The sequence below is a fragment of the Fistularia commersonii genome, chromosome 22 (genome assembly GCF_037954325.1).
Source record: "Fistularia commersonii isolate RoL2024-O1a breed Wild chromosome 22, RoL_Fcom_v1.0, whole genome shotgun sequence".
In the NCBI taxonomy this organism is placed as follows: Eukaryota; Metazoa; Chordata; class Actinopteri; order Syngnathiformes; family Fistulariidae; genus Fistularia; species Fistularia commersonii.
In genome coordinates this window covers 10,917,270-10,934,393 of record NC_141305.1, presented here as the reverse complement: position 1 = coordinate 10,934,393, position 17,124 = coordinate 10,917,270, and the positions used below count along the sequence as shown (strand labels likewise).

General features: G+C 38.4%; 1 protein-coding gene across 5 annotated transcripts in view; it reads right to left on the bottom strand.

The window, feature by feature from the left end:
• sema4c (sema domain, immunoglobulin domain (Ig), transmembrane domain (TM) and short cytoplasmic domain, (semaphorin) 4C) overlaps nt 1-17,124 on the bottom strand; it is a 96,415-nt gene that overhangs the window by 9,679 nt on the left and 69,612 nt on the right. For all 5 annotated transcript variants that reach the window (XM_086169731.1, XM_086169733.1, XM_086169729.1 and 2 more), the window contains 8 exons: nt 14,289-14,351; nt 11,454-11,552; nt 10,925-11,021; nt 10,486-10,605; nt 8,709-8,860; nt 4,412-4,587; nt 1,955-2,099; nt 1,321-1,534 (listed from right to left, as the gene is read on the bottom strand). In XM_086169731.1, the coding sequence (XP_086025857.1) occupies nt 1,321-1,534; nt 1,955-2,099; nt 4,412-4,587; nt 8,709-8,860; nt 10,486-10,605; nt 10,925-11,021; nt 11,454-11,552; nt 14,289-14,351 (1,066 nt within the window). The remainder of the gene's footprint in view (nt 1-1,320; nt 1,535-1,954; nt 2,100-4,411; nt 4,588-8,708; nt 8,861-10,485; nt 10,606-10,924; nt 11,022-11,453; nt 11,553-14,288; nt 14,352-17,124) is intronic.

Below are 17,124 nucleotides of genomic sequence, written 5' to 3'. Positions count from 1 at the left end.
AGAAGCCATGAGTCCACCGTTGTCGTTGTCAGTTGCCACAGTCACTCGGGCACTACTGTGATCTGAATGGTAAGTAGACAAGCCGCTCTCTGCTCATGAGATAGGCTGCAATCAAATTTCCTGGAATCCACTGTTAGATTGTGTTTTTCAGGATTAAGATTCTGGGAGGGACGGTGGGTTTTTTAGATCCATGTCCAAACTGACCACCTGCTACCCATGGGCCTGATGGCTACCAACTACAGATATTAATTGAGTCCTGTAGACATAGGTGCTTCTTTTGATGCAGGGGGAGTGATCTCAGCATGCAAATCCAGACCTTAATTGAATCCCAGCTGAGGTCTGGCCAGATGGCATGCTTCTGCCACTGTGCCTAGTACCAGTATATGTTGCCCTGTCCTGCCAGGGGCTGAGTGCTCTCATCTCTTTGACAAATACTGGGTGCCCTGGTCCAAGCACACATACATACATATGCCCGCAGGGGGGTAGCAGGGGAATATGAAGAAAAATATGTTTTCATTGACTTACTGCTCTACTACTGCTATCCAACATTGAGTGTGCAAAATAACAACCGCTATTCTTTTGCAGCACAATTCCAAGAAGATACTGAATAACAAAATTGTCCATTCAGCATCGCTGTCATGTTTAACGACAAAGAACATCCTGCACCATTTGCTTGTTTTGTCCTAAACAACTCGATATGCCATAACTACATGATAGACTGTTTGTGTCTTAAAATTTGACAGAATGTTGGCATCTACAATTTATAATTACATGCACCTTCGTAAAAGAAATAACCATGAAAATGTTATTACTGTCTTATAGATGAATCTTATCTATCACCATTGTTTTAGATGTACTTCAAAATATTGACAGCGCTAAAAACCCAACGAAAACTTTTGAAATGAGTTCAGGGGTATTTGCTTGAGGCATGTTTCATTTCAAATTCATATTAATCCTGTTGGGCAACCTATTTGTCAGTTTGACACTAAAATCAGTTAATCTTCTTCTTTGTCTCCTTTCGGCTTTTCCCTTCAGGGGTCGCCACAGCGAATCAACCTTCTCCCTTGAACTCTATTCTCTGCATCCTATGTAAGTTAAATAAAAAAAAAACCAACAAATCTTAGAATCACAAAATGTACAGAAGTGAAGAGTGAGATTTGATTCCTACATTTCTGAAACCAACAAGAGCCAGAAATGATGAAAAGTATGAAGAATGATAAAAATGTGCATTTTTTTAATACTTGAGTATAATGAGTGATGAGTGAAAGAAATCTGGATTCAGTGCTAATTGATTAACATAATTCCTCATGCTGTTTATACCTGTGCCGATGAACAGTACGTTGTATGCCCTCTGGTCCAGGGCATTGACCCTATCCACCACCAGCCTGGTGAAGTTGACCCCCTTGGTGAGAAGCAGGGGGCGAGCGTGCGCTTTATCCTCCATCAGTGGGTGCTTCTTGGCAAAGTTAAGTGTCGCATCAGGTAACTGCAGGGAGCTGTTGTAACCGTTCTCCCTGTCTGCGTTGGTGATGCACTGCAGCACAGACAGGGGCCGGAGAGAGAAAACACGGAAAGAGATTAAATGAGAGGGAGAAGAGAAAGAAATGGGAGGTGAAGGAAGGAAAGGGAGGAGGGAACCGTGAGGGTGCTTAAAGGGAAAAGCGGAAGAGGAGGAAACTTTATGGCTGCAGCTGGGACGGGTTGGCATGCCGACTCGGTTCCTCTCGCTCTCTTTCTTCTCATGCTCTTGAGTATCTGACTCACTTCCGCCTGCTATCCCACCCTGTCGTCCGCCCCCTCTCTTTTTTATTACGTTCTTAACTTGGTGTGTCATGCAAGCGCCCACTCTTTTGCACCGTCATTACACACGACAGTTATAGAAAAGCGGGTACACAACATTTCACATCTTTTTCAAATATTGTCCAAAATAATGACAAAGTTCCCATATCCTTACTGATCCAGGTCGTGGAACGGGGACGGTACTGCTGTAACGTGCCCATCTCTGAGATGCCTCTCTGAATTCCTTGTAGGGCCCATCAAACACCTCCTTCACGTTACCAATCTGGTATTGACACACAGCAGACACGTCCACGTCACCCCTGAAACACAGCGGGAAGTTATTGATGTGCCGTGATAAAAGCTGAGAGATGGACTGCTTGTCATCCTAGTGTGGGAAACAGTTGAAAGTAACTTCTGGATGCACCGGAACTCCTGCGATGACCGCAAACGTCTTTTAAGCAAATGCAGCGAGTAAATTTGAAAAGAGAAAATTTCATTTCATGCAGTGTCCATCAATCTGCCAGTTAAAGTGACGCATTTCCATTGTCTCTGTGGATGAAGCCAGCTGATTCAAAACATGGCAATACACACCCTTCAGAGGCAACTGTAATAAATCAGTCAGTGCTGTGTATTTCACTTAAGGGCAAGGTAGAAGGGCTTGCACTTTTTTTCAAATTAATTTTCAGACTACAAGCAGGACTATAATGGTGTATTGATTTACAACTCAGGTACATTACATCAGCATGTGATTGCCACAGAACTGCATTTTATTTCAACACTTATTATTCAGGAATAACAACATCGTTTTTCTCTTTTTGCTGCCCGAGTAATTAACTGAGGTATTAACAAGAATATGTATTTGTAAAGCAAAACAAAGCCAGACAACGGTGAAAAGGGACAATAATTTAAATTTGGCATTGGTTTAACAGCAAGATAATTTAGACAGTCTCACATTAAAAGTTTCAGTGCTGATATATGGAGTGCAGTAACTTGGTATCAATGGGAGTGTCAATTGAAGTTGTAAACAGCAATGAAGGCCCGTGTATCCTTCTTTTTTGATAAGATTTAACAGTAAGATTTGTTCTTGGAAAGATGTGCTTTTCTACTTTGGAAATGGTTTTTTAAGAGTTTTATAAGGTGAGCAGCAAAGCAAAGGGCAGCGCTGGTGTCTAAGCAAGTTAAAAACCTAGAGCCTACTCCGTCAGATAATGGCTTAAACTCAGAGTCATCATTTCCATAATGTCCAATTATCTTAATGTCATCTCTATCAAAGCCAGGGGGCTTTAAGGAATCCCGGGCCAGTCCCGTAGAGAAAAAGGATTAATCTTTTTTCATAGTGGCAGGAATTGAATGGGGAAACAAAGCTGGAGTTCAAAGTTGGTTCACTTTGCGATATGATATCTTAGTGAAGAACACAAAAGACTCACATCAAAGGGCACTACCCGGGGACAGTGAAAGTCACCAACTTTCTGCCAAAAGAAAACCCCCTGCATTCGCTCCTTTTCTTTGCTGATAAGTAACTCATTATCGCAACGCTCTAAAACATCTTCATTCCACTAATGATGTAACAGTCACTTATCAATCCTGTCAACAACCTTGTAATTACTGAGTTGTAGTTTAATTATCCAATCCTTGTGTCGTTCAGTGACACTCCACGTAAAGTTTGTTCTATCTGCCACTTTTGTCCCTTTCACCCATGCAACGCAACACATTTCCATTATGGTATAAGCTGCACTGTATTGTGTTTGGTTACTTGCGCTGAGTTCATATTGGATTATTTATTTTACACAATCTTTAAATATACCTTACATGGCAGATGGATTACTTCATTTGATAAATGTATGATACGAACACTTTCACTTTTTTTGTCAAAGATTTTATACCTGATATCAATTAATGCTTAGCAAATTTCAACTTATATTTTTGCCACCAAGTGCACCTGATATTTCAAGGGTTTTATGCGGTGATGCATTTTATTGTTTCCCAGCCGGGAGGGGTTGTTGAATGGTGCCTGGCTGAACACTGTAATAGATGGAGATCCATTGCAGAAAAATTTTGAGATGAATCACCAAGGTTTAAAAGAAAATAAAACAAGGTGCTACAATAGAGTACGGCGCTTTCTTTACTCCAGTCACCCAAACAAGCATGAAGCTGTAACTTGGGTTATAAAACTTCAAATGACAGCCGTTCCAATGAATAGTGAGACTAAAAGCATTTGAGTGATACTTATGGAGAGCGTATAACAATATACTCTCTTATTATTGGTATTAACTTCATATAATCAACCTGGTGCTTTTCGGAAAGATGGATTTCAATACTATCAAAACAGAATATAATACTGAAAACAACACAAAATAGTTCACGTTGAGGTCAGTTTTATAGGCTATCATATAAAGCCTTGATTATGCAATAATACTTTATAACCCATCATGAGAATGAGTATATGCAATAATACTTAAAAACCCATCATGAGAATGAGTATATGAGAACCACATTGTGACCCATGATCTTCATTAAAGATACTTTAACCTACAAGTCTTAGCCAGAAAGTGGACAACGCGTGTGGATAATTCCGTCTCCTACACGTGACACAATGGCCCACGTGCATGGGGCAGGCAGCGAGCTGACTCACCACTGAGCGTGGAAGATGCCATAGAAAGTGGTTCCTCTCCAGTCCTGCCCCGACAGAGTAAAGACCCCTCTGAGGTTATTGAAGGAGATGTGGCGCTCGGGAAGGGAACACTCCAGACGGGCTTTCTGGAAGGTGGTCCACTTTTTCTGCAGTGTCCTTGTACCGCCCAGATCTCCCTTAGAGGAAACACGTCATTAACGTCATATTCTTCTGAATTATTTACTGTGGGGAGTAGTTTGTAAGACAACTCGTTGTATTACATATACATTACCCTGTGATTTACATGTAGGAACACAAAAGTAACACTAAACTAGGTCGAAAATACATCCCTCTCACGGTTTAAAGAGAAATGAGCTAAGAATAAGGCCTTGGAGATGGGTGGTGTAAGTAGAGGACCACCAAGAGACATGACCTTATACAGTATATCAGACCCTGGCATTTTACGGCCCGTGAGCCACATTCGGCCCCTTTTGCTTTTTTATACTGCCTGCCAAACTATTTTCTTTGAATATTTTCACAACTATCATCAATCCGCATTGAATTTAGAAACTCCTTATTTTTTCCTTTTGTTTATTTTAGTATGGATGATGCAAAACAATGTCAGGACTACTATATAATCATTTATGATTTTAAGGTTGAAATAAAATGCCAAATGATAAATAAAATGTAAATATTTACAATAAAATGCAAATATCTAAATTGCAATTTTCATTTGGTTGAATTGACATGATAAGAAATGTGGCCCACCAGCCAAAATAATTGCCCACCCCTGTTCTATATCTATTTAGTGACATATTTAAGAACATATTCAAATATACAATTTGAATTGATTTAAATCACTTTCACTTGTGATGGATTGTGATTACTGAGTGCAGAAGCTGTTTTGGTGACAGTCTTTGGTTATTTCTGTACCGAGAGTTATTGTGGCTATATATCTGTCAAGGCACACTATTTTCTGCTTTTTGAAAACAGTGTATCTACACAGCATGGGTTATGGACCTAAGTAGACTTTCTTCCTTGGTGTGAACAAAAAGACTCACTTTACTCTTGTGTAACCTCATGCCAGCATATGACCTATGATGGCTCAAGCCCAATTTTCTGTAATTATCTTTCATCCAGCTATTTGGACAAAACCTTCATTTTTGCTATTCTGTTAATTTTTCTTGTCAATTATTTATCCATTTCTTTTTTAAATCACCCAGCAAAATCAAACTCAAGTGTTGTATCTAGAATCCAAAGCAATATACAACATATAAAAAATTCATTAATCCTTTGCCAGATGCTGGCAGTTGGCTAGAAATGTTGAAAACGATGTACAAAATAATGTATGTTGATACATTAGTTGACATAGGAGAATCATGGAAGGCCACCGTTGTTGATTTCAAACAGACATGCTACTGTTGTAATATCTTATCTGTAATGTCTTATTATGTTGCTTTTGTGCTGAGGTGTTTTTCCTAATCCCACACTGTGCCACCCTACAGGAACATAGTTTGGGAGTGTTTTTTTCCCCTTTTCTTCCCCTTTGTTCTCCTTTCTTTTCTTTCTCAAGACGGCGCTGGAAGACAACAGCCTGTTGGAGCAGCTCAACTGCTGCTGTAACATATGAAATTTTTTTGTAAGTCGCTTTGGATAAAAGCGTCAGCCAAATGACTAATGTAATGTAATGAATTTCCCCTTGGGGATCAATAAAGTATTAATTCATCCGTTCACATACAGAACTAATTGCAAAAAGCATGTCTATGATGAACTGCAAACGTAACACTAAAAATTTTAGGAAACAGAGATATTATGTATGATTTGTTTTTTTTTTGCTCAGTATTGACAGTGACAAGAAGTGCGAAGCTCGAAACTCAAAATTCCAATCCCTTCTCCTTTCGTAACAATAAATAAATAAATGCCTGATAAAAGCTATCTTTTCAAAAAGGGTTGCCGGTCCTTTTTCTCTGAAGTTCATTCTTATTATATAGTCACTACATATTTGATTATTTCAGTTACTGATGTCTGAACGCATTTTTCAGTTGATTCGCTTCACCTTTGACCCAAGGGCAATGAAAGATTTTGCTTGGTCGGCTAATGTACCGAAGTAGTCTTTTCAGAAGCATACAGTTTTATGATATGTCTGACTGAACTGCTGATGTAAAGGAGTATCTCTTCACCCGAGACGGTTGAAGCTACAACTGAAATGTTGATGTTAATGATATAGACAAATTATGATAATAGTCTCCAATTTCACAAATAACCACAAGGCTTATACAAGGCTCAAAAAAGGGGCTCTTCTGTCAGATACTTCTCATTCGTATTATCCTCAGTAATCACATGTGCTGTATACAGGCATAAAAATGCAAGTGCTTTTATAACAGCAGTGAGATACAGACACTGTAATGCTGCTGCAATACCAATATCAGTGAGATGCATTGAATTATTCATTGATCCAATGCCCGTCACGTGTGAGCATTTGTTTCTCATTTCACTTTGAGCGTTATTATTTTTCTTCACAGAACAACATATTGCATATATTCTGCGCTTAATTATATGCTTATACTCAAGACTGTTAAGAATCTACTTTTGTTTGCCTTTGCTTTGTTTTTGCTTTAAGAGGTTTCAAGATTATATGGCAGCGTGCAAACCTGTTAACCAAAAGGTCACTGGAATGTTAAAAATTATACATTAAGTGCCTCAGTCAGTATCTCTGCTCACAACAAGCAGCACCTCTGCAATCCAAGACTTATCATTGTTATGGCTGCACATAAAGCCTTGGCAACAACCTTTCTATTTCAAATGATCAAGATGGAATAGTTTACACATTACGCTGATATAATTAAAGTCAAAACAGCAATAAAACATTAATGGTCGACATGTCTCTTTGTTCAGGGAATCTGTTTTGTATCGCAAGGTTTGATTCTTCACAGACTCCAACTAAACTAATGGATGAAATAAACGATACGAACATGGGGCTCAGCGGGCTAGTAAAAGACAATGCATTCAGAAACAGACAAAACCAAAGAACAGCTGATTTCAGGCTATGATCGCACAAAATTATGGTTGCGTGGTCAAAACTTGTTTTGTTCTTCCAAATTTTACATTGCTTGATAATTCAGTGCAGTTTGACTGCTCTCTCGCTGACTTTTATCACAAACAAAGCTGAACAGAAATCAGACAGAACGAGAGAATAGAGTGATACGGTTTGATCTTAAAGTCACTCTCTAGTCAAAATGAGTTTTACATCTTGTTACTGCAGTTCAATTTTTAAGCCAGAGACGGAAAACTCTGACGTGGATTGTAGGAGGTTCCTGTCAAAATCTTCTTCTGGTATACAATAATTAATTGTGACCTGGATGACGGAAAACCTCCACAGAAATGTAGGAGGCGTGACAAAGGGGGAAATACAAAGGGAATAAATATCATTCTGATCAGTCTGATAATATAGAGAATCAAAATGTAAAAGACATGTCTGTCAAGAATAAGATCTGGGAAGCTGGACTGAATTCCCAAATAGGAACTGCGATGTGCCATTTCTTTGCGTTTTCAAATTACGACTTTAAAACCGAAACCTTTATCTGAGACGTAGCGCGTCTTGATCTGTGATATCAACTGTGTTGACTTCACACATCGAGGACTCTTGAGTTATAGGTGAATGAAAAGTTAATATTCAGCAGAGAGTATGATGTGGAAGCTTGACACTTCAGATCATTAATCTGGGTTACATTAGACATTTTGAATCCAACAGAGTTGCTTCTAAAATAAAAATAATTGCATATTCAATTTTTTTTCAAGAGGTTTTGAGCAGTGAAAAAGACAGGAAATAGAGCCGGAGGAGGCGGAGATGAAGATGATGAGGTTCTCTTTGGGGGCGACGAGGACGTATAGAATCAGGAATTAGTCTATCAGAGGGGCAGCACATGTTAGATGTTTTGAAGATAAAGTCAGACTGAGATGGTTTATACAGAGGAGGGATAGTAAGGATACTGATAGAAGGATGCTGAGGCTGGAACTGCCAGGCAGAGCATAACGGAAAGAGGAGATTTATGGCTGGAGTGAATGAGGACATGAAGTTAGTTGGTGTAAGAGAAGAGGATATCGAGAATCGGGTTAGATGGAGGATGTTGATTTGCTGTGTTGATCCCTGAAGGAAGCAGCCGGAAGAAGTAGAAAATATTTTAAGGCTTTTAATACCATGATAAGTTAGATAAATTACTACCTATTTTTCTGAAGAAAACGTGTTGGATATAATTTGATGTACGTCTTTTAGGATGTCACAATGCTGCGTTGTGATTTTATCACAGGCGTGTGTTACCTTGCAGACACGAGCCACTCTGGCCACAGTGAGCTCAGTGTCACAGTCCAACTCCAGGGCTTTCTCGCTGAAGAAGAAGTAGATTTTGTCGTCGTCTCCGTCCCTGCTACCGATGCTTTCCCTCACCAGAGCCGAGCCCACAAAGTCTGGCTCTACGTATGCACACACACACAAACACACACACGTACACAAAAACCCATAAGAAATGTATTCAGGGATGGAAGTAAAGACATTTATCATTACTAAACAGAAGGTCTGAGCCTAAAAGTGCATTTGGACACAATCTCACACATACATATACAAGCCCAACACCTCTATCTCATATCCTGCAGAACTTTCTCACCTCTCTAATAATTTCTCACTCCCTGTTTTCCAGTGTTGCCTATTACTGGCCCATTCTGTCTTTCTCACTTCCTCTGTCCTCCTCATCTTTTTCTTTCTCTCTACATTCAGTTGTCTTTTGAGTTACAATAAAAAGCCAGACAGAAGCCCTTTTTTTATTTAACCAGTATTATTATGAGAATAAAAAGGTTCCCCAGATGATTCATTTTTTTCTGCATAAAGACAATATTTCACTTTTAATGCAGTTGGATTTGTTGGCAGCAGTTTGAAAGAGGTGCTTCAGGACCCATTATAGGTTTGCCTTTAAGAAAAGTTCTGATTAGCATGAATAATAAAGGGGCTCATTGGTCAAAACAACCTCATGTGTCTGCTCCTACTTCTTTGGCTCTCCTCACCTCATCCTCTACTGTCGTACTCCTAATTTCTGTTCTTTCATCACTTTTTTTTCCTGGCTGTGACCTCATCTTCTCTCTCCTTTATTTCTTTCCAAGTTGTTCATTCCTTTCTCCGCCTCACTCCTTTGAAAAGATAACGATCCTTCGCAGCAGCCAAATCCCGCGCTTCATTTCCTGCAATCATTTCTCTTTCTCGTGTCCCTTTATTTTTTAATGAAACTCTGTATGGGGGAATCTGGTAGTGTGATCAATCTTTGATTGCTTGTATTTTCACATACAATTAATTTGTCAGTGATGCTTTACTCCTCAACTGACTCTACAAAAGAATAAAAAAAAACATTTTGCAATTAATTCAAAATTTCCCTTTGATTATAATTACATACCATTAATACATAAAAATTATATGAAAGGAAAAAGTGTTAGAAATGGCTGAAGTTTTTTTGACATTGGCTACATGATTTAGGCACTAACAAGAGGACCTCAACACCAAATTACCTCTGAGGTGAATTGAACAAACCACATTATCAATAGTGTCCATCATGAAATTGTATTTAACATTTTCTGTCACTGTGTTGGTGGGGGAGGTGTAGAACCTAAATTAAGAAAACTAGTAAAATAATGTGAATTCCATTTAATGTAAGTATTTTTGCTCCTCCAAATGGGCACTGCATGGATTCAAAAGTCTCCTGTCTGTTAAGTCGCCCGATGTTTAATAGAGAAATGGTCTCATAATTTTTGATTCCTTTCTTTGCTGTAAAAGAACTGCACCAAAGCTCCACCTTAATAGCAACCATGCTTAACTCTTTCATCATTTCCATTATAAACTACTTTTAAATATGTTTTGTATGTAAAATGAGACTGCGAAGATCTAGCAGCCTCTTGCCGCACCAGCAGTCTCTTGATGGGAAATGTGAAGTATTGAATAATTCTAGGCTAAATAAATGTAACTAAATTAAAAATGTCTTCTTCCTCTATCACATCATTCGGATTGTCTTCTCTTACTTTTTTCTTTTTCTCTGAATGCCGTCTATTTATCTTACCATTGAGCCAGACCGGCAAGTACTCGCTCTTCATACTATAGTGCTGTTGGCCGAGGTTCCTTAGTATGACTGGTTCCGTTCCCAAGAAGTTGTTGAGTGTCGCAGAGTAAAGCTCCTTATCTATATTATAACCCCCCCGCCCCAAAACAAACAGGCGTTAGTTTAAATTAGAAATTTTTGATATTGAAAACAAAAGCTGTGACTTCATCCTTTTTTGGGTGATTTATTTGGCAAATTATCACTGAAACTGGTAAAAAAATGACAGGTTTTAACAACTTACATGTCCTATATGGTTAAAAAAACATGCTCGCTTTAACTTGCATGAAATAAATGGAGCATGCTGCATACGTGCATTATGTGACATGTGACACACACACACACACACACACACACACACACACACACACACACACACACACACACACACACACTTACTCACCTACTATTAGGCCAGTATGGCCTTTGGCAGGGTCATATGGGCATTTGCCCTTCCCATCTTCCAGGGCATTAGTGTTGAGGGTAAAAATGTCTGCATTCTATTAAAACACACAAACACACAAACACACACATAGACACAAAGGGTAGAACACAGGTGGTTTATTGTCGGTAGCTTTTTATGACCCATATGACACAGCTACACATCCTGTCATTCCCATACAAGGGCAATAGCTTTAACTTTCGCCATGCTGTCCAGATAAATCAGTGTCAAATAGATGCACACAGGCACAAACACACACACACTCACACACACATGCTTACACACGTTCATCCCTGTATGAAATGAGTTAGTGGAATTTTTGTTTCTTACTTTGCGACACATTGGTTTAATCCTTGGGTCAGAAGTCAGGCATCGCAAGATGACACCTTTCAACCTTAGTTCACTATGAATACTATCTAGACACACACAGACTCCCTCTCACTCCCTCTCACCCTTTTCAACACACATGGAAAAAACAAAACCCACTTACCACATAAGTGCATTTGGGCTGGAATGCGTAGGTGCCGCAGGTGTAGAGGTGTGAGTGATTATAGGTCTGCAGGAAACGGATGTAGTTGAAACACTCAGTCTGTGAGGGAGAGAGGAGAAACTGTTAGAAGAAGGGGTTCTATTTTCAATAGTATCCTGACAATTTCTCAAATTCAGCTAAACCTTCAACAGGAACTTTGCAAAGATACTTAATAAATTCAAATGCATTGTCATGATCTCAATTACCTTGAAACTGAGCATAAGAGCTGACTAATTTGAGTCAAAGGATTCATTTGTGATTAACAGTATAAAACATGCATTGTTGCATGGGGAATTACCTATAATGTCGGTGCTGTGATGAACAATAAACCTCTTTGAAAGGAATTGGAAACAGATGCTCACACAGGATGTGTACTCTAGCAATGAATCACTCACTGCATCCAGTTAAAGTCGCCGTTGCAGCGGCGGAAAACAACGTTCGAATCTCCCTGCAGTAATATGAGCATTTGCGTTATTTTATCTTCATTTTTACAGCTATTGCAAACACAAAAGATAATCGGGATGAGATATTTCTGGCAGATGACTCTTGTAAGCCTACGACATTACATTTAAAGACTAATCATTTAATGTAACAGTAAACTGTGCAAGAGCCATATGGTCCTGATGATAAGTAAATTTAAATAATGAATATTAATAGTCATACTGAAGCATTCACAGATATTTCACATGCTGCATGAAAGACGCTGAGACTAATTAATGCGTTTGTATTCATTGTTCAAGAATAATGTACAATAATCCTGATCCCAGTAGAGGTCTAACACAGCGTTGTTTTTTCCACTTTCGATTTTAATTTTAATTAAATGTTAATTAAATATAAAAGGTATGACGTATTTTCAAATAACCATTCTCATTTCATCATGTTAGTTTATTTCCCAGATTCAGTCAAATTTCTCTCCTTTCGAAAGACATGAAATGTCACTACTTGCTATGAGAAATTTTAGTTCCATTTACAAAAACTAGACATGATTCTACAATCTGCAAATGCACGTTATGCAACCAAAACAGCAAAAAGGTTTTACTGAGGCAAAGTCAGGCCTCATTCACTATATGTAATCACAAATGTGCATGGGTGATCATAAGCCCAAGATTATTTTTAGCTGACTTCCGAATTAATTTTTCATTTATTGTCTGTTTGAGATTTGTTACATTAACATTTGACTGGTCAATATGTCCCTGTGCAGTGTCATGAGTAAGATTGAAAAGGAGCATTCATTCATTGTGCCAACAGCTAGATGACAAGACTGATAGAATTACAATGTCTGAGCTGTAGGTCTAAAATTAGGAGCAGTAGCAGGTTAGATTAAATCAGCAAAAATAGGAAACATCGCTTCAACAAGTGGAGTTGTTCCTGTGCTTTAAAATTCAGAAAAGTGATTGTTTTTTCAGGCTGAATAATGAGGAGCTGAATTTCTGTCAGTGTCTGCGATCATTTGATCAGTGTGAAAGTTGCTTCCAGTGTGATATTAGCGACATATAACTGACAGCTTTGGGTGGAAAGTGCTACACCGACGGATGTGCACTGTGTCTTTTTTTAAGGATACCGTGCAATCACTCAACTGTGCTGTCGCTGGAAAGATTTGAGATTATAGTCGAAGTTGTTCGTTGTCATGTGAGTGTTACAGTCAAGCAGAGGGGAATATAATTCAATGTTAATTCAAACCCAGCATTCAAATTCAACAGAGCCTTCAATGATGTAATTAGCCACACTTGTTTTTAGTTCTTGTTCTTGTCAAAATTAGCCTTTGTGACTTTGCAGTGTTTTATGATGTTGTACAACTTTTATCCCGTGCAGCTCGGAAATGGTCACCTTTCGGCCTCTCGCATAACCTGCACATGTAAACCGCAGCACACGGCTATCACGGCTATAGTCTGTTCCATTCATGGCCCGCTTTTATCTTTTCACTTCATACTGTTTATAAAAAGGTAAGCAAGACAGTTATATTGCATTTGACATTTATCATATTTACATTCCAATTACAATAAATAAATAAATGAATGAATGAATGAATGAATAAATAAATAAATAAATAAATAGTCTTTTATTAATCCCGTGGGGAAATTCTTTCTCTGCAATAAACCCATCATGGATGAACCATGAGCAGTAGGCTGCTGCCAACCAGCGCCAGGGGAGCAGTTAGGGGTTCAGCGTCTTGCTTAACAACACACTAGGAGGAGCTGGGAATCGAACCATAAGTTATTGATAGCTGTAACTCTGACAAATGTAGTGTGTGCTTTAAAACATGCCATTTGTTGCAAACAGCTCTCAAGATGCAGTTGTAACAGTTATAATGTCATTGGTAAGGGAATTTACCAGCTAAAATCCCAATAGCCATCAGTGAAACATTTTGGTAGCACAATGATAAGCGCTGCTTTGCAGCTCTCATTTGAATTTGAACTTATGCAGATTGTTTTATGCTTTCATTAATTTGTAATTATCCCACTTGACAAGGTTGAATCTAAGGGGAAAATTTGCGCTGACTAAATACAATTCCTCTGGTATGATATATTATTTTTAGTACAATTCAAAACACAAGTCTTTTTTTGGAGCTAAAGAAAATACTTCCTGATATAAACTGCCACAAAAGTTGGCACACTGTTGGCCCACAAAAGGCATACTGGAAGACACATTTCACTGTGCGCTAATGTGATGACTGGAACCTTTCCAGTGTCAAACCTCCAAAAGAAAAATGCTTGTGAATGAGAATGACTTGAAATGAGTAATGTTGTCCTTTACAGTACACAACCTTAGTGAACTTTTACCTTAAATCCAACTTACCTGGTTGTTCTTTCCCTTGGTAACACACTCCTTTTTCTTTTCCTGTGGAGCTGGCCAGTCAATCTACGTGTCAGAAAAATAGAAAGCTATTGTCAGGACATCATGCCACATCCACAAAATGCATATATACGATTCCTAGCCACTTTAGAAGCCCCTGTTATGGAGTAAGTACAAAGAAAATAGACATGATGCATTTTAACAGGGAGATACTTGCGTGTGAAGCTTTTGTTCTCTAAGCGGTACAAAAGAAGCTAATTTTTATAAGCACAGAGGATATAAAGGTACACCTTGTAGATTCTACTTTAACCATGAGATTATTTCTACTTAAAGTAGACGCAATTTTAAACAACCACATGACATATGGTTGAACTTTGCTCGGTGGTCCAAGGTTCCCGAGTGTTTATACTAACAGGTTTCCACACCATTAGAAATAATTGCACTATACATTACCGGCCCAGAACTGCTGCAACTCAGAATTAAAGCGTTGTACTTGATTGCTTTTAAACCAGCTGTAATCTAACATAAAGTTATTGCCATATAATAGGCCTCAATAAGTGAAGATGGATGATGCTACCTATAATGTTGACTATTACATGTGAAGATATTAACTTGTAATGGTCTATAAGTGTAAAATGATGCATGTAAAAATTAACTTTTAGAATTATATATGCACATATATGGCTTAAAATAAGCCACAAACATTTTGTTACTGATCTATTCTCTAATTCTATGATTTTGTATTGATAAGTCAATACTTCATACCTTCAACTTACTTCATACTTTCATAAGTTGCAGTGAAGTTTGGAGATCGAAACAATAATTAGCAATCATGGCTAAGAAATATCTCAAGAACTGCAGTTTGAAGAAATACGCTTTAGTGTTTCATGGAGACTGTGCATTTAGAAGGCTAATCTCTTATGCTTTATCTCATACTGTGTCAGCACAAATAATGCAGGCTCTACTTTGGCCATTAGTGAATTAAAAAAGACCTTAAAGGAAACTCAGTTTCTGAAGTAAATCAAAGTGGTGCCGTGGCAAATCCCTGACAGAGCTTTATATAGAAAACGTTTTTTTAGGTAATTTCTACTCTCCTAATTGGGTATGTATATTTCAAGATCATAAAATAATACACATAAATGGATAGACAGAGAAGAAAAATCAATTAAATTAACTAACAAAAATGTTTAAAACCCTGAAATATACTTGCTAAGTAAACCGACATTGTACATGCTTCCTTGATTGTGAGATTTAATAAGTTTGTGCAAATTAACTTTTCACAAAAGGATAACAGGAAAATAGCTCCTGTAATCACATGAGATTATTTTATACGTTGGAGAGAATCAGTGTGCTTTTAAAATATCCAGAATTCTGACACGAAAACAAAAAAAAACAACAACCCCAAAACATAATATAACACAAGACAAAAAACGGCACAAAAAGGAAAACTGAGAGGACACAAAGAGGGAGGGCTGGTGCCAGTGATGGACAGATGGTGACAGAAGGGTGGACTATTCCCTTGGCCTTGCTCAGTCATTTATCTGCATTGGCTTCCTCCCCTGCATTCCACATAGGGGTCTGTCAACAGGTGGTCTTATCATTACACTTAGAATCAAACAGCCTGTGCTGGATGTCACGCTGTATGCACGTGCACGTGCGTGTGGATCTACCTAGTAACTCCTCATTACTGTAAATCAGATAAGAATTCCTACAGCGCTCAGAGATGTTCACTACACCTTCGTTCACCAGCTGTAATTGTATTGATCACAATATGGCCCAAATATTAAAAGAGCAAAACCTAATTGAGACTCAAAGGCTTAACCATCTCCGAATGTGTGAATTACCAAGTAAATCAAATGAAGTCAGTGATATTTATAGGCCCTCTTAACAAACATGTCCATCCCATAGTGTTCTGCCGCAAAACAAGTTCCTTAAACAGGACCATAAAAACATGATGGTATAAGAACCTCATAAACTTTAAGTAACAGGGCCAAGCCAGAGCAACGTGTAAAATTTCCATACACTACTTGTACGTGTGTGTGTGTGTGTGTGTGTGTGTGAGTGTGTGTGTGTGTGAGTGTGTGTGTGTGTGTGTGTGAGTGTGTGTGTGTGTGTGTGTGGAGGAGCGGGTAAACAGGAGTCCATTATACTCATGGACACTGTATAGCTTACTGTTGAGCTAGTTGTCATGGCTAATGTACGGGTACTGGCTATGGAAAGCATGCAAATGAATGTGTGTAATTGGCAGGTTACCCAGATTATAGTAGCGCCCACCCTGTGTGTGTTTGTGAGTTTGAGGGTGTGTGTGTGTCTGTGTGTTTGTATCTGTATGTGCTGATATCAGTGAAAAACTGAATCATTAAGTGCTTCTACAAACAGTAACTGAAAATCTGCATAATTAACTTAATAAGGGTATCAACTGCAAGAATAATGTTAAAAAAATGTTTTTCTTGAGTCTGAAAACGATATGAAGTTTTAGTTTAAGTTTTGGTGAGTGTGGCCTGTCATATTACTTCATCAATGATATTTAAAATGGAACCTCGTGGTGACGAAATGATGAATGAATGAGAAAATGTTAAGAGGAATATACCACTTTCATTGTATGTTAAACATTGTGTAATACACAATACCATGCACATACGAAATTGATGAAAATTTGAATGTTTGGCCGAGCGATTATCAAAACAATCAAGCTGCCACCTTATTATGGTGGAGGGATTTGTGCGAGGAGCTATGTTGTTGGGGGCTTTATGCCCCCTGAAGGGCCACCCAAAAGCATACATGTCCCAGGTAAGGGACCAGACAAAGCGCGGTTCAGAAGACCCCTTATGACGAAGAA